Below are 25,562 nucleotides of genomic sequence, written 5' to 3'. Positions count from 1 at the left end.
GAAAGTTGTTTAGACTTTAGTAGAAATCGAACTTCGATTTGAAAGTGTTTTCCCAATAGTTTTCAAAGGAATTTAGGACTGAACTCGTATCAACAACGTTTTCGAAAATGCTCTTTAAAATATCGCGTGAAATATTGAAAACGTTTTTGAATTCGAAGCTAAGTTTGAAACAATTACGTAACAGAGTTCCTAAGTTTTTGGTTACTGAATGCAAAACATGTTTTATATTACTGCCATTGACTTTTCTAGTTCGTGTAAATTAATGACAATAGTTTATTTATTCATTTTTAGCTTATATTGTTCTTAAACGATTTGAGGTTGCTTAAATCATTTGAAATCAGAAACAATAACCCAAATAATTTCAAAACTAAAGTAGAATTTGCCAATTAACTGACAATTAAATTTCAAATTAGTACAGTGTGGAAAACGCCTACTAACTTAACTTTCAAAATCATATTAACAGTTATAGAAGAATATTTAAAATCAAAACTTTACTTTGACTTAACGTTTCGACGTAAAATTTCTAATAAAAATTTGTTTTTCAAAAGGATAAGGATTAAAGGTTTTCTACTTTAGTAATGACCCAAAGTTTTCCTTTCACAACGAGAAATCCGAGTAGAGTGTTTAGTTAGTGGTTTCTAATCAACTGTTTAGCGGTGTTGAATTGTATTTCCGTTAAACGAGATTTTTCGATTTTTTTTCTTTCTATTTTCTTTATACACATATTTAGCTGGGACTTCTTTTGTGCCGCTGCTGTTGCTTCGTTTTTTTTCTGTTATTCTGTTATTTTTCTAACATTTTTTTTAAAACGTAACTGTCGTAACAATGGCGGCTGAAAGTGGAGGCCAGCCAGACTCGAGATTGTTGATTCTTCTTCTCGGTTTTGATGATGGCTGATTGTTATTGGGTGCAGGCTTTCTCAGCTTAAACAAACGGTTTCGCAGACACACACACACGCACACACTAATACGTCTGTGTGACAATAATTGTTGATAATTTTTTTTTTTTTTTTTTGTTTAAATTATTTATTTATTTATCGTTATGAGACGGACAAACATTTTTACATTAAAACATCTTTCCGGTTTTTGTTTTCGTTTTTATGCAAATCATTTTGAGTTGAGGTTGAATGATTCATTCTCATATAACATGGAATTGAATTTGAGCCACAAGTCCGAGTCATGAATTGAGTGGAATGATTCATATGTACTACATACATATATAATAAATTGGAGGTCCCCCATTACTTTTTCCTTGCAAACATTAGTTAAAATTTAAAAACTGACTTATTCACTTACATTTATCTATGCACACATTGTTTACTCTATGTATTTATTTTATAGATTCAATAGAATTTCATATTTATCAGTAAGTTGGTGAATTTATTGTTTATGATTATTTATAGGCTGTTAGGAAATTGTTATGTGGGGTATGTGTTCACAGATGTATTTATAGTCGCATGATAACACAAAAAAAGAAACACAATACAAAAAGAGTTTCTGTTGTCGAATGGAAGTCGGCATGGATTAAGTCTGGATGTCTGGAAGTCTTTCATATTGATAGCATTTTTCTTCATTCATCTTGAAATTCGACTACATAACACAGAAAACAGATAAATTTGCCTCGAACGGAAGCTGTCTTCAAAAAAGGCGTTTCCCGAATCAGTAGTTGGGCCCCTTTTAAGATAAAGGGCAAAATCGGTATCTCATATAAATTTCCATCTCTTCAGACTCTTTAAAGTGGTCGTGTTATTTATGTACTATATAAAATCTTTCAAAAGGCCGAGATATATATATTTATATGCACTTTTCAAGTCTAATAATCGTTAGTTTTCAGTGAAGATCGTTCAAAAATGTTTTCTAAAAGGAAAATCCTTCTTACATAATGAAATTTCATCAGTTTTATAGGTAAAATCTTAATTTTGAAGTACAAATTTACCTCATTTCTAGTCCCAGTCACCTTATATTATAGATGCTGATCACAATTATAGCTTAGGAGAATGAAAGTTATAAAAAGAAACTAAAAAAGAATAAAAGTTTATTACATTAGTCTTATGTATGTGGGTCCTGGAACCGCTCCTACCACACTATCTTTATGAAAAATCCATTTCGTGTGGCTAGTTAAAGTCATTACACAACACGTGTACATATATGTAAATATATAGTACAGATACATAATCTATGCATATATACATATGTATGTATATAAATATGCTTGGTCATCATGTTGACGGATGCGTTAGAGTCATGCCTCACGCGAGAATGCTTGTCTCGAAAAATCTCAACGATATTGTGTTCCTGGGTGCGGCATCCCCTGTTGCACGCACTGTTCTATACCACAAGTATTAGTAGTAAAAGTTGGTAACACACCCACCCACCAACACACACCCATACACACACACACCGCACTCTTTCAGTACGTGTGTGTGTGTGTGTGTGCGCTTTTCAATTTGTGTAATTAAAGGGAGGCAGGAGAAATGCTTGAAGAAATGGCATCTTTATTTGAATTTTTCAGTTCAGTTTGGTTTAATTGACGTCGTTCACACGCAGACAATATCTTTATATATGTACATACATATACATATGTACATATATATATACAATACGTACGGACTTGGTAGTACTTCATGCCCAGCTGACGGCACTGAAGCGCAACGGGGCCAGCCCCGCCACCTGGATTCCCTCTGTATGTGTGTGTTTGTATGAAAGTGTGGGCGCCAATATACAAGTCCAACCACAACTTATACACTCTCGCGGTACATTTCATTAAAAACCACTTTAGGTTTTTGTTTTTGCAACCCACATTCTTTGAGTAGCAACAACAACAACGTTTCGCCTATATGAACAAACGTATATACAGTGAAGATCAGCATTGAGAGATCCCAATTAAACCTAATGAAAAAACTAAATTCCTATCTCAATCATGTCCTCTATTAAGATACAGAAAAATTGGTCTTGATTTTCAATAACTTTTGCTGAAGATTTCGCAGTTAGGGATCTTTTTACCGTACAAATACATTTATTTTGGTTTATCAACACTTTCCTACCGTTTTTGAATTGGAAAACGAATATATCCTGTGAAATATCCACCCCAAAAGGTTTTTTACTTTACTGCCAATATAAAAAAGATCATTTCATAAAGAAAATCTATGATTAAATTAAGGAAAACTTGAATTAGAATTAAATTTTGGTTCTGGGAGAAGGGAAAAAGACGTAAAACGAACTGCAACTGCAAGCCACACAGGAAACATATCCTACAAGGAAAATTGTCGATAACTTTTCAAAATTTCAACATTTATGAGTCTTCCAAACCAGAATATCCCTACTTTTGTCTTTGTACCTTAGAGTAAAGTTAAAAATGAGTCTGATCTACTTAAAAAACAATTTAACTTGGCTACCTCCATGTGCTAAAACGTATTTCCACTGTAGTGGTCGCAGTTTTGGTTAGTATAACTCAATTACTTCACCAGGCAAATATGTTGATTTAACCTTATAAACACGAATGCAACATGAACGACTTCTCTCTCGTCCCGATATAGGCAAAACGACGTCGATGTCGACGTCGATGTCGATGTCTCTAAGTATCATAGTTTACTTTTTTGCATATGATTATGAGAAAAAAAAAGTAACGAGTTATAATATTAAAGGGTAGATTATAATTTGAAATAAATAAATACAAAACGAATATGGGATAAGGTATTCCCAAAAACCTTATACGACTACAAATACATTACGTTTTTATACCATACACCCATAGGGTGAAATGGTATATTAAAGTCGCCAAAATGTATGTAACAGGCAGAAGGAAGCTTCTCCGACCCTATAAAGTATATATATTCTTGATCAGGATCAATAGCCGAGTCGATCTAGCCATGTCCGTCTGTCCGTCCGTCCGTCCGTCCGTCCGTCCGTCCGTCCGTCCGTCTGTATGAACACGCAGATCTCGGAGACTATAAGAGCTAGAGCCACCAAATTTGGTATGTATACTCGTGTAGTATGCACATGTTCAGCATTAATTGGAATTTCGGACACGCCCCCTTACGCCCCCAGGAATCACATAAAACTGTTTTTCTTAAAAAGTATGACAGCTAGAGACATCAAATTTAGTTTGTATACCCGATTAGTTAGTGCGCAGAAATTAACTGTTCAAACTTTTTGCCACGCCCCCTTACGCCCCCAGGAATCACACAAAACTGTTTTTCTTAAAAAGTATAATAGCTAGAGACATCAAATTTGGTTTATATGCTCGGTTAGTTAGCGCGCAGAAACTAATTGTTTAAACTTTTTGCCACGCCCTCTTCCGCCCCCGGAATTTACATAAAAGTGATTTCCTTAAAAACTATGATAGCTACCGACATCAAATTTAGTATGTAGACTAGCTTAATAGACGCGCAGATATTGGCTATTTAAACATTTTGCCACGCCCACTTCCGCCCCCCGTAAATTAAACAAAACTGATTTTATCAAAAACTAACAAAGCTAAAGTCACCAAATTTAGTATGTATACTGGCATAGTATGCGCGGAGAATTTAGATATTTTCACATTTTGCCACGCCCACTTCCGCCTCCATAATTAAGAAAAAACCGATTTCCTCCTGTAGTTTTTTGACTATCGCATTCAAATTCGGCACAATTAATTAACAATTAATCTTATCTATTTCTACCAAACTATCAAATTTTATTGAAATCGGACTAGAAACATGTAAAATATGCGTATGAACGTATTTTACTACGCGGTCCACAAGGCCAGAATCGGACGTTGGCTAGTAGCGGCGCTAGAGTGCTCGTGTGTTTGTAGAGTGAGCGAGATAGCACATAGTATAAGACATGTAAAAACAATTTAATAGACATACATTTGGTCTTCGAAATTTGAAATATTTGTTTCACCAGGTGTATGGTATACCCAAGTCGACGAGTCGACTTACTTGCTTCATTTTTTTCTCGTTTTCTTTTCAACTTTATTTATGCTCCGCTTTTCTTTTTCAGCATCCACCGCTAATCAGATGCGAAAAAAAAAACGTTAACTAGCTTGTCTCGCCAACGCTGACGCCGCAAAAAAACACACACACACACAAATAACAAGAATGGGGGAAAAAAAAACAAAATGAGACGAAACATAAGACGGAGGCGCAAAGCAAGACGCCAAGTCTGAGAGACAAGACTCCTACCTACTTACTTGGTATTAGTGTATGTATGTGTATCAAGTACAATTGCTATTACACCTTCATCCGCACACACACAGAGAGCGACGGGGAGAGCAGACAGTTACTGAAAGAGGGATAGAGATAGAGATGGCTCAATGTGGGGATGCAATTGGGGGACTACCGCAACGAGAGGAACAGAGATGTCTGGCCAACTAAATGACTCAATAAAATAAATCACTTTTCCTTTACACTAAAAGAGATTCGACTTGAACCCAGCAAACAAATATTTTGCTCTCTTCAAGAATTTGGATGATTCATCAAAACAAAGTACAATCAACTCTTGAAACGTATTTTAAAGTATACAAATATTTAGTTAAATATTTGCAATCACAATTAATTTATTATTGAAATGAAATTTGGTTTTTTTTAAGAAATTAAATTGCATTGCAATCCTTAATTTGTGCATTGGGTTATTCATTTGATGCATTTTTAATACATTTTTTTTTTGGCTAATTAATTTTACGGTTTTTTTTGTGAAATGAAGACTGCAGACAATTTCTCATGATGTCAGAAATTGCACCCACTTTGGAAGTGAAAGAGGCAGACACCACACACACTCCACTCTTCCACCCTCCCCACATACCCACTGTACCACCAGTCGTATACGTATCGTAGGCACGCATCAAGTTAAACGAACATTGGCATTCCAAGTGAAATTTTTGATTCCACACAAAAAAAAAAAACAGACTTATAAATCATTTTGTTTCACGCAAATAATTTTGAAATTGAAATTTTAAGTCTGTCTGTTAAAAAGGCAATTGCATGCAGGTTTTTTTTTTCATTTCTTTATTTTTACAATTAACCACAAATTAACTTGATAATTATCAATTGTTTATTTGGTCTAATGGGATAATCCCAATATTGGCACAAACTTGGCAACTTATTTCACTTGGTCTCTGAATTGTAAGAATCGTCCTCGCATTAGATAAGACTTTTATTTTATTTACTTCTTGAGTTCATTAATCTTTGATCAGATGTTTTTGTTCCATTGAAACCATTTTCAAGACCATCTTTTGAAAAGAAATTGACGAAAGAAATCTGCCAAGCCAAGATGACTATGACCTTGTCCGTTCATTGAATGTAGCGAGAGGTATGTACATACATACATACATACATTCATACATATGTATGTACATACATAGAGGCAGAGGCACAGAAAGGCAGCTGCTGTCTTAACTTGGCCTAGCGTTGCTTTTTTGTTTTTTGTTTTATTGAAACTAGAAATACACAAAATTGGCAAAAACAGCGCTTAACTTCAAGTTGAGCGTTGTTGACTTAAAGTCAGCAATAACAACAATAACAACAACAACATCATCACCATCTCAGCTGCACACACACTTACACTTTAACCATGATCAACGACCTTTCTCCAAAAAGTACGTAACTCGTCACGTTTTCTACACACAGACACACAACGACTTGTGTGTGTCTATCTCTCTGCGTGTGTGTGTGTTTAGACAAGTATCCATAAAGAGTTGTAGTTTATCGGTATGGAGATAAATATGTGCATATGTAGGTTTGTATTTGTTGCTTTAACTAAAGCCAAAGCCATTGTCAAGGTCATTGAATGTGAAAATTTTTACATTTTTCGCAATTATTTTTTGTTTTTCGTTTTTTTGTTGCCATTAACATACGCACACGCACATGCAAACGCACTCACGCATGTGTGTGTATGTATGTACATATGTATGGTTACCGTTAGTTAGTTGCTAATATTTTCACCGCAACTTGTTGTTGTTGTTGTTATTTGGTTTGAGGTGGGTTTTTGGCTAAATTGTTGATCAGCAGCAACAAGCAAAAGGCATCATCATTAATTGTTGTCTTAATTGAATATATCGAGATATTTGGCATCAAGTGAAAGGAGTTGGCTGAGAGGGAGTTAAGGGGAGAAGGGAAATTGTCCAGCGCGTTGGTGTGAATGATACAAGGCCATAATATCATTTGATCGATAGTGTAAATATGATAAGCAAACTAAATTGCTAAATTTATAAAACAAAAAAAAAAAAAAAAAAACAATTCAAAGCGATTTACATTTATTCAATGAATGAATAAAGAAAAGAAAGATATGTATCTTGGCAGCAATTCCAACACTTTTCCCACTTTTAATAAGTTTATTCAATAAGTTCAAGTTTTTCACAGTTGAGTCCCAAACTGATCTCTTAATTAATCCAATTTTCATTTTAATGTGGAGTTGTTTTTTTTTTTTAAGATACGATCGCATTCATAAATCCAGTTTTCATTTTTTTTTTCTGTTTAAAGCTTTTCATTTCCCGCAGCAATTTTCTTTTTAAAGGCCTTAAACTATTACCCACTTTGAGGTTATTTTCTTAACGATTTAAGAACCAGTTTTTTCTCTCTCTCTCCCTCTATGTGTGTGTGTGTGTGCTTAGAACGGTATAGGCAATTTCAAGCAGGTGCCGATAAGATAATTTTGGATGATGCTGTTAATGTTAATCATGATCATGATGATAATGATAATGATGTTGGTGATGATTGCCTTGACGGCACACACAAGAATGTAAAAAAATCAACATTCTGCTGAGGCATGCAGCGATATAAACAAAGAGAATCGGTCTTCCAGCTCCAATTTCGTTGGCATTACCTTGAAATTGTTGTTTAGTGTAAATGAAATTGTTTTATATGGAATTGTATAGCCAATTGCAAATTAACGATTTCAAATTTCTTTCAAAACCAAAGTTTCAACCAAATGCGGTAAAATGCAATCTGATATGTATGAAATAGGGGAAGATTATGCGAAACAGAGGGGGAAGACTCGGCAAGGGGTGTTGCCAGTTGTCGTTTGGGGCGCAACGTCATCGTCATCGTCACCATTAGTCGCTGCCACTCCTCTTGACCAAAGAGAGAAACTTACTCTCTACATATGTATGTATGTATGTATGTATGTCTCTCTCTCCCTCTGCCGCACAGACTGTGTCTGTGTAGTTATAGCCTTTTTTGTGTGTCATTTTGTCCCAAAATAGGCAATTATTTAAACAACAAAAATTAGTTCGATGAATAATAACAAACAAACAAACAAATCTATTCATACAAACGAAAATAAATACTTATTTGTACATATGTATGTATGTAAATGTAAATTGTATTTAACCAATTGCCGTTACAAAAAATAACAGCTTTCTGCACACACAAACACACATGAACAAAAATTTACTCAGATCTGCCAGCACAGCTTTCCCCTCTTTCACTATTGTCATTAATATATAATTCTTAATAAAAGGATAGAGTAACGTATCCTTAAAATGATTATTCTTTTAAATTTATTATTAAATCAAGGCGTCTCCCATGGAGGGTCGGTTCTTGATAAGCCGCCGACAACAACTCTGACTCAGTCACCGGCAGAGAGATGCATGGCAAGTGAATGAGCGAGCGCCGCTTACGAATGTGAGCGTGACTGAAACTGAGTGTGCGAGTGTAAGTCTCTCTCTAGCTGTCTCTGTTGCGCAAACGCAAAACTGTGCTGTCTGCCATGCTAGGTTGTATTTGTGTGTGTGTGTTGGCAGTTTGTGTGATGCTCTGGCGCCCGTTATTATTCAAAAACCGGCTTATACAAAGAAAATATCTTCTACAATATTGGCTATTGAATACTCTGCAATTTGATAGTGCTAACTTTTGGTATATTTATTTTGAACGAAATAGTTCGTAGGCAAAAAGAATAAGTTTAAGCAAATATGTACATGTACATACATTTGTACATACATACATATGTGTGTCTGGTTTCTGTGAAGTCAATAAAAACATAAAGAACTCATGTTCATATCGTGCATATTCCATATTGCCTTTTATATGAAAGACTGATAACTCCTTAATCATCATGTCTTTGTACTTTTCCCAAAAAACGTTTTAAATTCTTTGTATGTACTTCGATATTACTCATATTGAGTCACATGAATTGAAACTGACCGTTGCAGATACACACACAAACACACACAGACACACACATTTGTGTGTACTCATGATTAAAGGGCAAGCCCAAAAACACAGCGAACGAACCCGATTTTTTGAAACCCTCTCTCATCGATGGTAAAAACGTTGATATACATATGTATGTACGTTCGTTTATATGTACACACCCATATGTATCTATAAGTGAATGTACATACATACATACAAACATATATACAAATGTATATGTATGTATGTGTGTTGAGCCAGTTGAGAGAGTCAAAAAGAGCGAGACAGCGCAGGAAATTCTCTGAAATTTCAATTCATACCCATATATGGTAAAACTTTAGTAACGACACTGATAAGGAGTTTTAACCGACCATATGAGTGACGTCGTCATCGTCATCGTTGTCTCGTTGATTATGTTTGCCGGCTTGTGATTTTGCTATGGGGTAAAGCGGGCTTTATAAAACCCCACACAGCGACCAGTTTTCATGTCATTACAGTTTCAGTTCTTGTGCTGAGTGGATACGATAATTCCCAGACACAAAACTCACCAAAAGACTTAATTTATATTAATTTAATTTTAATCTAAAAAAACAGACCAAAAGTAAGTAACCAAATGGTTAAAACATACATATGTACATACATACATACATAAAACAGTGCGACCATGGATTTACACAATATCTCTATACTACGTACATTTAAAAAGCCAACAATTTTTTTGCAAGTGCTATAACTGTGACTGAAAAGATCAAAAACAAGTGTATATGATAAAGGCAAGAACAATTTTGGTGTAGAAACCCAAGCAGATGATAAACAAAATTGCCCGAAATAAACCAAAGTGCTAAAATCAAATCCCCTGATATAATAGGGTTTTCGTTCTTTTATAATCGTTTGAGCTGATAAGATACCAGGCCCCAACAACACTTGACGATATTTATTTCGTCATGTTCAAAATTCTTGAAAATAACTTAAAAAAAAAATAAGTGCTTCAAATTGAAATTGATTCCCAAGCTAGGACAATAAGCATTGTACAAGTAAATATGGGTTTGACCCCGTCAAAAGCTGTGTATTCAGTTCTAAATATCATAATGCAAAAAGTCCACCGAATTTTCATATTGGTGACACTTTTAAATAGAAGCATTTATAAAATAGTTGCCACTTTCTATATTTTCCCACGCCATAATTCAGCTTTCAAAAAAATGTAACGGTTCTCACTCGCTGTCGCAGCAACAGTAATTTCTATTTCTAGCTTAGAGGTCGGTTAAAACTGCTTTTTTTACTATATTGTTTTTAGCCAAGACATGACGTAGGTCGACAAAAAATAGTTCTAGAAATGAAATAAAAAAGAAAATTAATAAATTTATTTGGCAAGACAACAACAACTAACTAATAAAATGCCGGTTTTGCCAAATGGAGAGAAGAGAGAAAACCTTGGCTCTGGCTCTCCTTGCTGTTGCTGTTGTTGTCGCATTGCCGTTCGATTTCGCTTCGAAACATGACCATATATGGTCACAAAATGTTGCCTGCTAAGTCTCTCTCTTTCTAATGTGAGCGGCGCTGCATAAGCAAGAGCGTGAGCAACAAGGAGGGAGATAGAGAGCAGCGCGCGAGAGAGAGAGCAATGACGCCAACGCTGCGTAGCTGCAGCGGCAACAGCAGCGTGATCAAAAAATGGCAGTTAACTGGCATTCGCTTCGCGTATTGTTCATTCCTCTTTCGGCAGTCAGACAGTGCGGTTCGGCTCTCAAGCTTAAAACTAGCAATCAAATTCTTTTCTCGGCTTTTGAATATATAAAAAAGAAAAGGTGATTAAGTGTTGAAAATTTTGTGGGACGGTTTAGAAAAGTTCAAGAACGTACCAAACTTAATTAACGAAAAGAAAATCTAGAATTGTTGCGTCAAGATGCAATGCTCCATCGTCTCTGTTGGTTTCTAGTTTTTTTTTTCCCTTTTTATTTTTTTTAATGTGTGTGCAGAGAGCCGCCATTTTTTTTCTTCATTTGCCGCATACACATTTGCACCGGCTTTTTCCTTTTGGAGAGTGAAATTCAAGAGAGTCAACCACGATGACGACGACAAGGGCGGGGTGACGGTGTTCTTTCTGGATTCTTTTGATGCTAATTTTCGGTTCTTTTCTTTTTCGCATCTTTTGCAGCTTACAAAATGTGTGACGAAGAAGTTGCTGCATTGGTTGTCGACAATGGCTCCGGTATGTGCAAGGCTGGTTTCGCTGGCGATGATGCGCCACGCGCTGTCTTCCCCTCTATTGTGGGTCGTCCACGTCACCAGGGTGTGATGGTTGGCATGGGACAGAAGGATTCCTATGTGGGTGATGAGGCCCAGAGCAAGCGTGGTATTCTTACCCTGAAATATCCCATTGAGCACGGTATTGTGACCAACTGGGACGATATGGAGAAGATCTGGCATCACACTTTCTACAATGAGCTGCGTGTGGCCCCCGAGGAGCACCCCGTTCTGTTGACCGAGGCTCCCCTGAACCCCAAGGCCAATCGTGAGAAGATGACACAAATCATGTTCGAGACCTTCAACACCCCAGCCATGTATGTGGCCATTCAGGCTGTGCTCTCCCTGTATGCTTCTGGTCGTACCACCGGTATTGTCCTGGATTCTGGTGATGGTGTCTCCCACACTGTGCCCATCTATGAGGGTTATGCCCTGCCACATGCCATCCTCCGTCTGGATTTGGCCGGTCGCGATTTGACCGACTATCTGATGAAGATCCTCACCGAGCGTGGTTACTCGTTCACCACCACAGCTGAGCGTGAAATCGTTCGTGACATCAAGGAGAAACTGTGCTATGTTGCTCTTGACTTCGAGCAGGAGATGGCCACCGCTGCCTCAAGCTCATCGTTGGAGAAGTCCTATGAACTTCCCGACGGTCAGGTCATCACCATCGGCAATGAGCGTTTCCGTTGCCCAGAGGCTCTGTTCCAGCCCTCGTTCTTGGGTATGGAAGCCTGCGGCATCCACGAGACCACCTACAACTCGATCATGAAGTGCGATGTCGATATCCGTAAGGATCTGTATGCCAACACTGTCCTGTCTGGTGGTACCACCATGTACCCAGGCATTGCTGACCGTATGCAGAAGGAAATCACTGCTCTGGCCCCCAGCACCATGAAGATCAAGATCATTGCTCCACCAGAACGTAAATACTCTGTATGGATCGGTGGCTCCATCTTGGCTTCCCTGTCTACCTTCCAGCAGATGTGGATCTCCAAGCAGGAATATGATGAGTCTGGTCCATCCATTGTGCACCGCAAGTGCTTCTAAGCACCCACTTGCCGGAGCTGAGGAGACAGTTAAAGGAGTAGAAAGAGGAAGCAGCAGCAGTAGTAGAAGAGCGAGTGATAGATCGTTGAAGAAGAATATTAAGAATGAGGAGGAAGAGGAGGAAAAGGAGAGTGCAGCACAACAACACCTATCTATCATCTTTATCACCTGTGTGGGGATCCCTGCCCTCCGTCGTGTTGTGTTCTAGCATTAATTTAATTTATTCCACATTGAGATATAATTATTACTATGTACTTTTTTGTTTTTTTTTTTTTTTGATACCTTTAATATAACGTGAAAAGTAAAATGAAAGAAAAAGAAAAGCAAAACAGCATATTTCTGCCATTCCACACGAAAAACACACACACACCCCGTTCCGCCCCTCTCATCGATGCAACATACACACACACACACACAACATTCGCACCTAACAACACCTACACTCGCTACTTCTGACAACAACAACAACAAAAAAGACAGCAACAAAAAGAATTATTCCCCAAAGCGCGAAATGAGAAGATGATAAAACAAAAAATGCTTGCAAAACCCCAAGAGATTGAGAAACACCAACTACACAAACACTTAGAGTTTTGTAAAATTTTTCAAAACGCAACCTTATGTATTATTTTTGAATTATGGCGATGTAATTATAAACAAACAAACAAAAAAAAAAAAAACTGAAACAAAATATGAGAAAACAACAAAAAAAACCAAACTATCAAAGTTAACTGTGTTTTTTTTTTCGTCATCCCCAAAGATTGCTAGCGCCTCTCTCCCGCTCTCTTTTATGTGCTGTTGCTGCTGTAGCGGTAAAATGTTTTTAATGGAAATGGTATGCAGCAGCCAGCAGTAACAACAACTACAAATCTAAACTGAATGTTCTGGCCCCGCTCTTGGTTTACCGTTGGGAATTGATTTAGTAGAGCTGAAGCAGCTAACTTAGTTGGCTTTTGCTGTCATTTATCGAGGTCAATGAACCGAATGCGACTAATGCTAATCATCGATCAATGCGTGTCATCGTCGACGTCTTCTAGTTGCGTTTAAGATGCCGTTTTAAATGCTCGAAATTGGTTTAATCTGTTGGCTTAGTTTTTGTCTTCTTTTCTGGAATGCCGTGTGCTCTTCATTTGTTCATACATATGAAACGGGAACAGTAAATGCCATAGGCAATAGCAGCTAATGCCTCTCAAGTGGCATCTTCTTTGAATGTTGTTGGGGTTTTTATTGTCATTCAAAATATTAAATGAATTATAGTATTTGGAGTTATCTAAAACAATTTATTCTATCAATCTATTCAAATATTTTCCCAAATTAATTGACAAAATTAAGCAAATAAATTCGCTTCTCATTTCTTCAAGTTCGATATTGTTTAGAAACTTTTTTTAATACAACTTAAATGTAAAATATTTCGAAAGTATTTTCAAAACATATTCGTTCTAGGTTCTTATATATACATACATACATATGTATGTACTATATACAATGTCATATAAATTTACATATGTATGTATGTACATACATTTGTACATTGTATTTACATGGATAGTGCAAATTTTTCAAAATCAACAAAATTTCGATGAAAAATAACATTTTGGCTTTACAGACTGAAAGGATAATGTTGTGTGGGAAATCACTTATGTATATCCAAAAATCAAGAGTAATACTTTAGATATATTTTTCGGATTTCGAATTTGTTTTCCAAAGTTGCCCTTTACATGGAATCTGGACTCTTCAAAATCGTGCACACACATGTGGGGGAAATTGTACTGAATATTCATTGTATTTTGAATATTCAATGGCGGGGTCGGTCAGTAAATCATTTAGCATATGGTTACGACAAATTCGAAAACGGAGAGAACAGAGCAAGACTGAACGGCGAGCTGTTAGGTAACGCGGTAACGAAAATGTCAATTTCACCAGCCTTTAAGGATCAAGAGATTTTCGTGACTGGCGGGACGGGTGAGTTGGGGAAACCCTTCACCGTTTTTTATATGGTTTTCACCTAATCTTGTTTAGGTTTTCTCGGCAAGGCGTTAATTGAGAAATTGTTGCGGTCATGTACCACCTTAAGCAAGATCTATGTCTTACTACGCCCCAAGAAGGGTCAATCGGTTGAGCAACGTTTGAAAGATCAACTCGATTCGAAATTATATCAACGTCTCAGGGAAGAACAGCCTGAATCATTGGCCAAAGTGATTCCCATACAGGGTGATGTAACGGAACTGGGTTTGGGTATAAGTCCCGGCGACTTGAGTCGTTTGAACAATGTAACCATTGTCTATCATTCGGCGGCCAGTGTGCGGTATGTAATACAGACCCAAAAGCGTAAACCAAACGAAATATTCGAAAATATTCATCAATAGATTTGATGATCCTTTACGCTCTGCGATTCTAATGAATACACGTGGCACTCATGAGCTCATCAAATTGGCTTTGCAATGGAAGAAACTGAAAGCTTTTGTCCATGTATCAACTACCTATTCGAATCCCAGTGTTCTAGAGGTAGAGGAACGTGTCTATCCACCATTAGCGGATTGGCGTACAACCATCAAATTGGCTGAGACCTATGATGAGCAAACACTCAATATTTTCAGTCTAAAGTGAGTTGGAGAATACGAATACGATACGTTATGAACTTTGAGTTCCAAAAACAAAACAAATTTCCAGATATGGCAACTTCCAACCGAATACATATACATTTACCAAAAGCCTGGCCGAGCAAGTGGTCAATTCCTATCGAGATCAGTTACCCATTTTTATATTTAGACCCTCAATAGGTAAGTTTCTTGATTGAGTATTCGATACTTCTTTAACATCCCTTTTCTAGTCATATCCACATTGGAGGACCCCGTTCCGGGTTGGACAGATAATTTTAATGGTCCCACTGGTCTTTTGGTTGCCTGTGGCGTTGGCATTTTACGTTCACAGAACTGTGATCCCGATTGTATTGTGGATTTTGTGCCCGTGGATATTGTAGTGCGTGGTCTAATCATAGCTGCGTATAAATATCTAATCACACCCACTCCAGTGAAGACTAAGAATCTAGAAATAAAGGAAAAGGATGATAAACCTTTATATGTGGTCAATTGTGCGACAGCAAATATATCCCCCATAACCATGGGTCAGGTTATTGATATAGGTAAAACCTATATCAGACAGAATCCATTTGAGAGAACACTTTGGTTACCGGGTGGCAGCATAACCCTTTGTCCCGTACTGCATTTTGTGAGGGTGAGTTAATATGTACATATTATGTTTAATTTGATTTGCTATTCTAATTAAATTTCCCATTTCCTTTAAAGTTCTGTACCATGCACATTATGATGGCCATTGTGGTAGATACTCTTTTGCGTCTGTCTAACGAGAAACCCTTGTGAGTAATGGAATTTATCAAAGTTTCTGGACAAGCTTCCAATGATTATATTTGTCAAATTTTTTAGCCTTCTTAAACTTCAACGTCGCATTTTTGCTGCATTTAGTGCCTTGCAAGTGTTTGCGACTACCGAATGGCATTTTCAAAATGAGAATTTTCGCGCCCTGCACGATATGGTGCAAAAAAATGAAATGTAAGTAATATTTATAGATTTCGAAACAATTTGTTACATTCCGAATTATTACAATGATCTCATTTCAATGGCAGTGCAACATTTGGTTTTATGCAACATTCGAATATTGATTATGTGGCCTTCTTTCGGAATGGAATTCGTGGAGCCAAGGAATTTCTGTTAGGCGAGAGTCCAAATAGCAGTAATGCAGCACGTTTTCGTCTAAAAATATTCTATATTCTGGATTTCACGATTCAAGCAGTCATTTATGGTTTCTTGATGTTCCTGCTGTATAAATTGGCTCTGAAAATATTCTAAGAATTTGTTACATATTTCCTTCTAGTTTACGTTTTTTTTTTTTGTTTACTTTTAAATGGTAACGGTTATTGTAAAGGCGCCATTTGTTGAAAAAAAGAGTGACCAGATGCAGAACTCTTTAAATGCATTTTGTTATTGTTATCGATAACTTATCGAAGTACAAGTCTGAGTAAAAAACAAAATGGCTCGCTAAAAAAAAATAAAATAATAAATAAAGAAAATCAGGTGCAAAACGGAACAGAAAATAAACGAAAACCAGAGAGGAAATAGAATTGAGCAAATAATTGGCATTTGTGTCAAGGAACAAGGAATTGTAAATTTGTGTGTGTTCCCTGGGTGCTTCTTAACAACAACAGTTAATTGGATTAAGATCCGACTCGGACTAGGAATCGGAAACGGGCAAAGGGAACATAGAATTGGTTTTGTGTGTGTGCGAGGGGGTGGCGCTGTGGAGGTGGAGGCGAAAACACACCAGAAAGGACAAGAGCGATAATGGCCACCACACAGCAATACTCGTTGCGTTGGAATAATTATCTACGCCATTTAACCTACTCGTTGGATAATCACAGGCTAAACGATGATTTCGTCGATGTCAGCCTGTGTGTGGATGGACGAAAAATTAAGGCCCACAAGGTGGTCCTATCGTCCTGTTCATCGTACTTTAAAGAGATATTCAAAGAGAATCCGCACCCACATCCGGTTATAATATTTAAGTTTATCAAATTTGAAGATCTCAACTCGATAATTGAGTTTATGTATCAGGTGGGTGTTTGTTTACAATTTGAAAGAAGATCTGTTTGCTGCACTCTTTTTCTAAATTGATTTGTATATTTTTTTTCTTTTCTCAGGGCGAAGTAAATGTTCAGCAAGAGGCTTTGCAATCATTTTTGCAAACTGCCGAACTGTTGGCTGTCCAGGGACTAACAGCTGAAGAGAAAGAGAAACCCCAATTGCCAGTGGCACCATTGATCAGTGAGCATAAATTGATCAAAACCATACCTAGCACCATAAGAGCTGTCAATGAACAGCAATTGCAGCAACAGCAACAACAACATCATCAGCAACAGCAGCAGCAGCAACAACAACAAGTAAATGGAGCTTCTACCCAAACCATCGAAATACCAACGGCTACCCTGTTGCAGGCAACAGCGGCAAGTCAGGTGCAAACTCAAGTAGCTGCTGCTCAACTGCAACAAGTCCAGCAAACGCAACAGCAACAACAACAGCAGCACCATCATCATCATGTACAAAACACTCAAATTCAACACATTCAAGTGCAATCGGCACCGCCACAACCACAACAACAACAGCAGCAACCGCCGCAACAGCAGCAGCAGCAACAAACACAAACCCAACAGCAGCAACAACAACAGGCCACAACACAACATCAAACACAACATTTAACCATAACAAATGCTGTAACATTACCCACTGCCAGCTCGGTGAAGAAACGTAAAATAACCTTCTCCGATGATGATGATAATACCTACACCACCGAAACAGTCGATTATGTTGTCAAAGATGAGCAGACCATTGTGAAAAGTGAGCAAATACACTTAAAAAAAACTTAGCAATTTAATAATCAAATTTTTTTCATTTAGCTGCTGAAATGACATTTCTGCGAGGCCCAGTTAAAATGGATATACCCGATTATATAGTCAGTGAAGTGGATGATCGTTTATCCGATGGTGCAACGCCGCAAACGTCACAGGATGCCACAACAGCGGCAGGTCAGACGGTGGCACAATATCCATCCGAATATGAGATATTAACCGAATCCGAAATTGAGGAGAAATATCAAGCGGATCCGGATAATGCAGAGATTGCCATCGAAATGAGTGAGTAGAACTTCAAAAACATTTATCGAAACGGAAAGTAATCAATCTTGAATTTACACTATAGCACGACTGTTGGGCACAGCGGGCGGAGCGGGTACGACAACGACCACTCAAGCGGTATTAGAGGATGCGAGCACTGGTACCCCAACAACAGTAGTTCCATCGACTACCGTGTCTGTGACGCCGGTCAAAACGGATAATAAGGCCAGCGGCACAAATGGTGAGTTGTCCATGCAGAAATTTTTGTTATCATTTATAAGTATGAATGCGAAATTGTACAAATTGTATTTTTATTATATAGTATTATAATTTCTCCCTCCCACCCCCTTGGTATTGTAGTTGATAAACTTTTTTTAAGTTCATTAATTGCTAGAGCAAAAATCGCAAAATGCCTAAAATTAAAACAATTGTTAAAAAGAATATGCCAGGCCAACTTAGAAATATGTATAGCATACTTTTGGGCAGTTGAATTAAAGTATTTAGCGATTTCTGTTTACATTGACTTTAATGAAATGTATTTTACCAAGCTATATAAACACCTACATATATATATGTATATATATTTGTAAAATTTCCTATATCAAATTGTTTATTTATTTCTGTGTGCGTTTCGAATATGTCTCCAAAGTGTTATCTCTCGTTGTTATTCTTTTATTTTGTTGAATTTCTTGTTGACCATTATAAAGATGATAATCTTGATGTGGATGTTCATGTTGTTGTTAATAGTAATTGTTGTTGTTGTTGTTGATACTATTATTGGGTACAATCTACCACTAGTACTACATCTACTACCTACATATGTATAATCATAATTTGTTTGTTGACCTCTGCCCTATTTTTTATTCTGTATATTTTTAGATTCACCCAATAATAAATGGACAGAATGTCAGTTTTGCAAAATGGTTATTACCACGGTAAATCTTTGGAGACATATTCGCACGCAGCATACACCCCAACCACCACGCAAATGCGATCTATGCAATAAGAATTTCAAGAATAAATACAGCCTAAGGGAGCATATACGCATATCCCATGAGCAAAAGGTGGCAATTAAAACGGAAAATTGATTGGTAATCTTTTGAAAGGGGAACACAAAACAACAACAACAGCAACAACAACAACAAAGCAGCAGCATATAAACTAACAAACACAAAGAGAAAGAGAGAGAGAGTCAGAGAGCAACGTCCATAAAAACAAATATAAATGATCGTTTTAAAAGACTAGATCAGACTAAGAACGATTATTGTAACAACCAAAAGCCCATTCAAAAAAAAACAAAAATATTGATAAGAAAGAGAGAGAGAGAGAGAGAGCAAAACCAAAATAGTAATGCACATTTCCAGTCATTAAATAGCACTTACTGTCCCCCTCCGCCCCCCCTTTCCACTCCCCCACTTAGCTCTGCCCGCCCCTGACTAAATGTAAAATGCAAAGCAAACAGAAAGAACATCATATGCCAATTCCAACAAAAACCCTCTTGGAATTTAACTTTTTGAAACCCATAAACTAAATTTACATATACTTATATGTGTCTATATACATGGAAAGAAAGCATGCAAAAAGAAGAAGAACAACAAACAATTTGTCAGAGTCAGAGAGTCAGTCAGTCAGTTAAATGGAGCTGGTAATCCCTTAGTTGAGTAAGAGCCATGTCATTATATATACATATATACATATATATTTAGATTATATAACTGTAGGTGTATATTTGTTAAGCAAAACTAATTTATATATATATATATATATATATATATATTCTAGTTTTTATTTAATTATAGTTAGCAAAGTTCCATTCAAAACAAAAAAACATTCGCATCACCCGAAGATAGAAAGACAGAACCCAAAACTCAAAACCCACCCAGCCATTTTCCAAAACATTCTTCAGACATCACAGATGTACTCTATCAAAAGAAAGAGTATACACCCGAATTTTGTTATCCATTTGGTCTTTATTAAATGATAAATGTATGTATATATAGAAGATTGATTAATTGTTTGCTTCAAGCTGATTTATTTTGTAATCACCCCACAAATTTTGCTCAACTCAACAAAAAAAATACTTACTAAATTGTACAAATTGAAAATTACAAAAAAAAAAAAACAAAAACCAAATGTATATTGTGTCAATTAGTTATAGTCCCTCCTCTCCCCCCAAAGCAGCATTCAGGCAACTCTAATTAGGTAGACTTAAATTCTTTAAACAATTTAAGTAACATGTTTTTATATACATATATTATTATTACAATTATTATTATTGTAAAGTGTTCTTTTTTTTTTTTTTGTAGCCAAGTCTAAAGATTAGTTGAAAAAGTATTGTATTTTCGAAGCCCAACCCATTCGAGTAGGAACCCATACGATTCCCCAGACAGAACCCCCTTCCCTCCACATACTAAAGATAATATATAGGAAAAACACAAGAAAACACACAACTCATATATGTATTAACAAAACAAACAAAATGAAATATCAATTTAAATTATTTTTTGTACATGGTTTTTTATTTTTGTTTTTCAAGAACAATTACTTTTCGAGGCGCAACTATTTTTCAATTGTAAATTTACTCAAAGTAGTCAAAAGTTGCGTTTTATCTTAGGTAATTGAGCTTTTATAATTAGTAATTAAATTAATAATTATCTGGAAAAAAATAATAAGTAAATTCAGACCCAATTGTCAAGATTCAAACATGAAATTATTCTCCCCTTCCTTCCTACCCGCAAAACCCACATCCCACCCACATCCCAACACAAACCAGAAAAGATCTCATTAAAAAAAAAAAATTTTTTTGGAAAAAAAAACAAAATATGGGTTCTATGGGATATAGTCCAAAAGCCCTCGAGTATAAACAAAAATGTGTACAATTTCGCAAAATTTTTTTTTTTTTTTTTGTGTCATAAACAAAAATTACATATATAAAAATCTATATATATATATCAGTGAAAATTACTCAACATTTTCTTCTTGGCTAAGAATAGAAAATATGCAAAACAAAAAAAAAAAAAAAGAAAAAAAAAGTTAAAAAAAAAAAACAACTCAAAATAAATGTAATAAAACAAGAAATGTAAAAACAAAAATTGCTTGTACTTGCTTTCTCTTTTCAATACAAATCATCAGACATCCTTGTCTAATTCATTACATTTATCTTTCTGTTTTTTTCTAGCTGCTGCTGCTCCAGCACTTCCTGCTTCGACTACTCCTACGACAACTGCAGCCGGCAGCGATGATGAATCCTCGACAGGAAGCACCCATATGCCTTTTGTTTGCTCCTTCTGCAAACGGCGCTTGAAATCTATGAATGCTTTGCGTCGTCACATCGCCTCCAGGCATTCACAAATCCAAGGAAAGGAACACGAATGCTATGTGTGTATGAAGAGTTTCAAGACCAAGTGGTCCCTATCCACGCACAATTCACGCTTCCATAAGACGAGCAAAGAATTTATCAAAATTGAGTTTGTGGATCAATAACATCCACAAAAAGGAGAGGGAAATCAAGGACAAATTTAGTAAAAGTATTATAAAAACTACTTCACCTAGGTATATATATATAAAAAAAGGCATATAGATTGTGCAAATACTAATGATATATACATAGAGATATGTCCAGTAGATGCCGCTTATAACGATACACTCAGGAAGGTTTGTTTATAAAGATATCGAAATTTTGAACAAAAATACCACTTAAAACGATGAAAAGAGAAACAATGTGAGAGAGTAATTTCGTGGCGACGCTCTCACAAATAAGCTTCGTATTGACTTCGGCTTCGGATCTATGTACATACATATGTGAATTAATCATAACGATGTATTAACTAAGTAAATCTGTACAAAGTTTCTGTCTAAATCAATAGTTTATGAACAACAAAAAAAGCTACACATTATCTTTTGTATCATTTTAATTAGTGAATCATATCTATTTTAATATAGCTTAAATATCGAAATTTATGATTTTTCTTTACAATGTAAATCCAAAAAAAAAATATATGTATATATATAAAAACAAAAACCATGTTTATTAGTGTTGAACAAAACTGAGCAACCGAACATGTTCACCATCAACTGCAGAAGTGAATGAATGAATAGTGAACGAAATGAGTGAAAAAAAGAACAAGTGAACATGCTCAGCAAAATTAGAATATGATGAAAGACTTTTATAGAACATCCAATCCTGGCAGTGGGAAAGTCTTTGTAAAGGCAATGATACGTTGATGAATATCATTAACCTTGTTCTTGATCGTCTCATTATCATTGAAAACTTTGTGATAATCGGCCAATTTGGGGCCAGCGGCAGCTTTAGCTGCCTCCGCACCAGCTTTGAGGGCCTCATCGATGAAGGAGACAACCTGTTCGATGTCCTTTTCATTAAGACCACGTGTGGTTAGAGCTGGTGTACCCAGACGAATGCCCGATGGATTTAGGGCGGACTTATCGCCCGGCACAGTATTCTTATTGCAGGCGATGCCCACCAATTCCAGAATATATTCAGCCTTGGCACCGGTTAAGCCTGCGGTGCGAACATCCACCAAAACGAGATGGACATCAGTGCCACCGGTGGCCACTACATAGCCCTTCTCGATAAGACCCTTGCACAAGACCTTGGCATTCTTGATGACACGAGTCTGATATTCCTTGAATTCGGGCGATTTGGCCTGCTTAAAGGCCGTGGCGATGCCAGCTATGGCATTATTATGCGGTCCACCTTGCAGAGCAGGGAATACAGCCTGATTGATGCGCTCCTCCAGATCGTACAATACTTTGTCGCCATTCGGTTTGGTGCTGCGCACTCCCTTGCGGAAGAAGATGACACCGGCGCGTGGACCACGCAAAGTCTTGTGGGTTGTGGTGCTCACAATGTCGGCATACTCAAATGGTGAGGGTATCAGACCAGCTGCCACCAAACCAGCCACATGAGCCATATCGGCCATCAGATAGGCACCAACATCATCGCAAATCTCACGGAAACGCTTATAGTCGAGCAGGCGCGAATAGCACGAAATGCCAGCAATTATGACCTGGGGGCGGAATGTTTTGGCAGCTTCGGCCAATTTGTCATAGTCAATGATTCCGGTTGTGGGATTCACCTTATATGGCATACTCTCAAAGAATATCGATGTGGCCGATATCTTTTTACTGGGCGTAAAAAAGCCATGTGTCAAATGACCACCGTCCGGCAAGTCGAGGCCCATAATACGATCATGGGGACGACAGACGCCAGTGTAGACAGCCAAATTGGCCGGTGAACCGGAATATGGTTGTACATTAACGCCCCATTTATCTGCATCCAAATTGAATAGCTCACGTCCACGAGCTTGGGCCAGCAATTCGACCATATCGATATACTCATTGCCACCATAATACCTAAAAGAAAGAAAGACCAAAGAGACCGATTAGGAAAGTGTTAAAGGAAAGGTAAAAACTTGTCACCTTTTGCCAGGATAACCCTCGGAATACTTGTTGGTCAGACAAGAACTCAAACAATCCAATACAGCCACTGAGGTATAATTCTCACTGGCAATCATCTCGAGACCTTCACGTTGACGTTCCTTCTCCTTCTTAATGATCGCCGCCAATTCGGGATCACTTGTCTCCAGGTTAGTTTGTAATAATTGTTGATCCGTCATTTTCTTTAGAAATAGAAATCAAACAAAGATGATGACGATTGGTAATATAATAATGATGCGTTCGGGCCAACGCACGCTGCTTCTATGAATTGCAATTCAGATTGATCGCCAACTGGTCAACTGGGCTGCAGTTCATCACACACACACACACACTCACACACACAATTGTGTAAACAATTTGCGTATATTTATGTTTTTGTGTTGATTTTTACAGTGCCCAGTAGCAACAACAAGTTCAACGGGTTCAAATGGTATTGGAAAAATTATATTCTGATAAGACCATGGCGGATCGGACTATCGCCAACCGGAGATTACCAACAATCAAAGTATATACATATTTATATATGTATGTACATAGATAGATTAGCAGCTCTATAGCTCTTGATGCTTGCCAAGATGATTAGATTAATTTTCAGGCCCATTTCTCAATTCTCGCTTAGTAGACAAAACACGAGTGCTATTATTTTTGTATTTACTTGTTTTCGAATAGACCCCCCTGGGTTGGCATCTATTTACGTAAAATCTTATCAACCTAAGGTCAAAGGATCATTGTCAAAATGCTGTCATCAGCAACCACAACCATTAGAGGAGCATCGTTGCATCAGACGATGATGATGAATGATTATCCATCGATTGGGGGCTTCAGAAATTCTAGAAATGTCAAAGAACTAATATCCAATACTCACGATCAATCAAATGAAACTAAAATTAGCAATCCCCAAGTGCATGCTAATTCAAATGAAGACTTCTAATGAAAGCTGCATGATCCAAAATAAATAAACAATTATTTTTATTTCAAGTTCTAAAGGGGAGTGGGTAATTCGAAGGGTATGGACATTGTTCTTTCGATTTTCTTGTAGTTCTTTCTACACTCAATCAGTGTGTCTTTAAAATGATTGTTAAATTTTCATAAATCAGTGGAGTGGTCCTCCACGAAACTTGGCCTACCCCTCTAAACTAGTTTTAAGTTACGTCCATGGCGACTAAAACAAAAAATATAATTAGCTGGCAATGACAAATAACGAAACCTTCCTACGCCCATCAAATGGGCGAAATTTGAGTAGGTTTTAAAAATCCAAAACTAGTTTAAGGCTAGACAAACACAAATACAAACATAGATACCCTACAATATACGAGCCCACACGATCAAAAGCATGACCCTATGGTGGATCTCGATATTGATTTTAATTGTCTAAAGAATCCTCTGGGACATTCCAAACTTTTTTTTTGGGGTTTCCTCATTTGCTTTCCTCCCTAAGGATTCGCCCCAGACCCTAATTAACTGAATGAAGATCGTGAAAAACCCAAAGCATACACAAGAAAATTCACAATGGAGTTCAAGGCCAAGAAGACCACGTTGCCGGCTCTACACACACAAACACACACACGAGCGCATTTCAATTACTTTTTATACACACAGACACTACTTAAAAGAAATTTAAACTTTTAATGAAAATAAATTAAGTGATTCTTGTCTTTTTTTGTGAATTTTCTTTTCCTTTTTATTTATTGTACTTTTTCACTTACCGATCGCGAATTTGTTGCTGAATTATCGCACTTAACGCTCGAATATCGTCTGATCGTGTACGGTAAGGCAGAACGTAGAAACTTCTTTGCCGGCGATGCTAATGATTTTGTTGTTGTTGTTGTGGTTGTAGGCGATGTTGTCGTCGTTAAAGCTCGCATTAGCTGTGGGCAGTTAGAAAAGCTTAACTGCTGGAGCTTCCGCGGCAGGAGTGAACAAGCGAATTGCATTTTCTAGCAAAAATCATAAAAACACACACTGCTTAAATTGTACTTCAATTTAGAGGCGACTTGGACGAATGGTATCCTTCCCGTT

General features: G+C 37.0%; 4 protein-coding genes across 6 annotated transcripts; 3 read left to right on the top strand and 1 right to left on the bottom strand.

Annotated features, from left to right (window-relative positions):
* The first annotated feature begins 9,572 nt into the window (after positions 1-9,572).
* On the top strand, positions 9,573-13,121 carry Act5C (Actin 5C). Of its 2 annotated transcripts, none has more exons than XM_068303178.1 (2): positions 9,573-9,713; positions 11,268-13,121. In XM_068303178.1, the coding sequence occupies exon 2, from the start codon at positions 11,276-11,278 to the stop codon at positions 12,404-12,406; it is 1,131 nt and encodes a 376-aa protein (XP_068159279.1). In that variant the 5' UTR covers positions 9,573-9,713; positions 11,268-11,275; the 3' UTR covers positions 12,407-13,121. The 2 variants fall into 2 exon arrangements, with proteins under 2 accessions (XP_068159279.1, XP_068159277.1); XM_068303176.1 differs by lacking the exon at positions 9,573-9,713 and adding an exon at positions 10,765-10,917.
* A 1,126-nt stretch (positions 13,122-14,247) lies between these two features.
* LOC137571895 (putative fatty acyl-CoA reductase CG5065) lies at positions 14,248-16,502 on the top strand. The gene is made up of 8 exons (XM_068283587.1): positions 14,248-14,365; positions 14,423-14,708; positions 14,770-15,006; positions 15,074-15,183; positions 15,234-15,637; positions 15,709-15,779; positions 15,847-15,972; positions 16,047-16,502. Exons 1-8 carry the CDS (start codon positions 14,311-14,313, stop codon positions 16,267-16,269), a joined length of 1,512 nt encoding a protein of 503 aa, XP_068139688.1. The 5' UTR covers positions 14,248-14,310; the 3' UTR covers positions 16,270-16,502.
* A 177-nt stretch (positions 16,503-16,679) lies between these two features.
* On the top strand, positions 16,680-21,603 carry LOC137571896 (modifier of mdg4). 2 transcript variants are annotated; one of them, XM_068283588.1, is made up of 5 exons: positions 16,680-17,031; positions 17,118-17,811; positions 17,871-18,107; positions 18,172-18,327; positions 21,265-21,603. In XM_068283588.1, exons 1-5 carry the CDS (start codon positions 16,762-16,764, stop codon positions 21,567-21,569), a joined length of 1,662 nt encoding a protein of 553 aa, XP_068139689.1. In that variant the 5' UTR covers positions 16,680-16,761; the 3' UTR covers positions 21,570-21,603. The 2 variants fall into 2 exon arrangements, with proteins under 2 accessions (XP_068139689.1, XP_068139690.1); XM_068283589.1 differs by lacking the exon at positions 21,265-21,603 and adding an exon at positions 18,966-20,595.
* Positions 21,604-21,979: 376 nt separating this feature from the next.
* Shmt (serine hydroxymethyl transferase) lies at positions 21,980-25,548 on the bottom strand. Its single transcript, XM_068283590.1, has 3 exons — positions 25,250-25,548; positions 23,526-23,725; positions 21,980-23,459 (listed from the first exon to the last, which is right to left on the bottom strand). Exons 1-3 carry the CDS (start codon positions 25,475-25,477, stop codon positions 22,253-22,255), a joined length of 1,635 nt encoding a protein of 544 aa, XP_068139691.1. The 5' UTR covers positions 25,478-25,548; the 3' UTR covers positions 21,980-22,252.
* Positions 25,549-25,562: the final 14 nt, after the last annotated feature.

This window comes from Drosophila tropicalis, unplaced genomic scaffold (genome assembly GCF_018151085.1).
Source record: "Drosophila tropicalis isolate 14030-0801.00 unplaced genomic scaffold, ASM1815108v1 contig_158, whole genome shotgun sequence".
NCBI classification, from domain to species: Eukaryota; Metazoa; Arthropoda; class Insecta; order Diptera; family Drosophilidae; genus Drosophila; species Drosophila tropicalis.
Note: the sequence above shows the minus strand (reverse complement) of the source record. Positions and strands in the feature narration are given on the sequence as shown.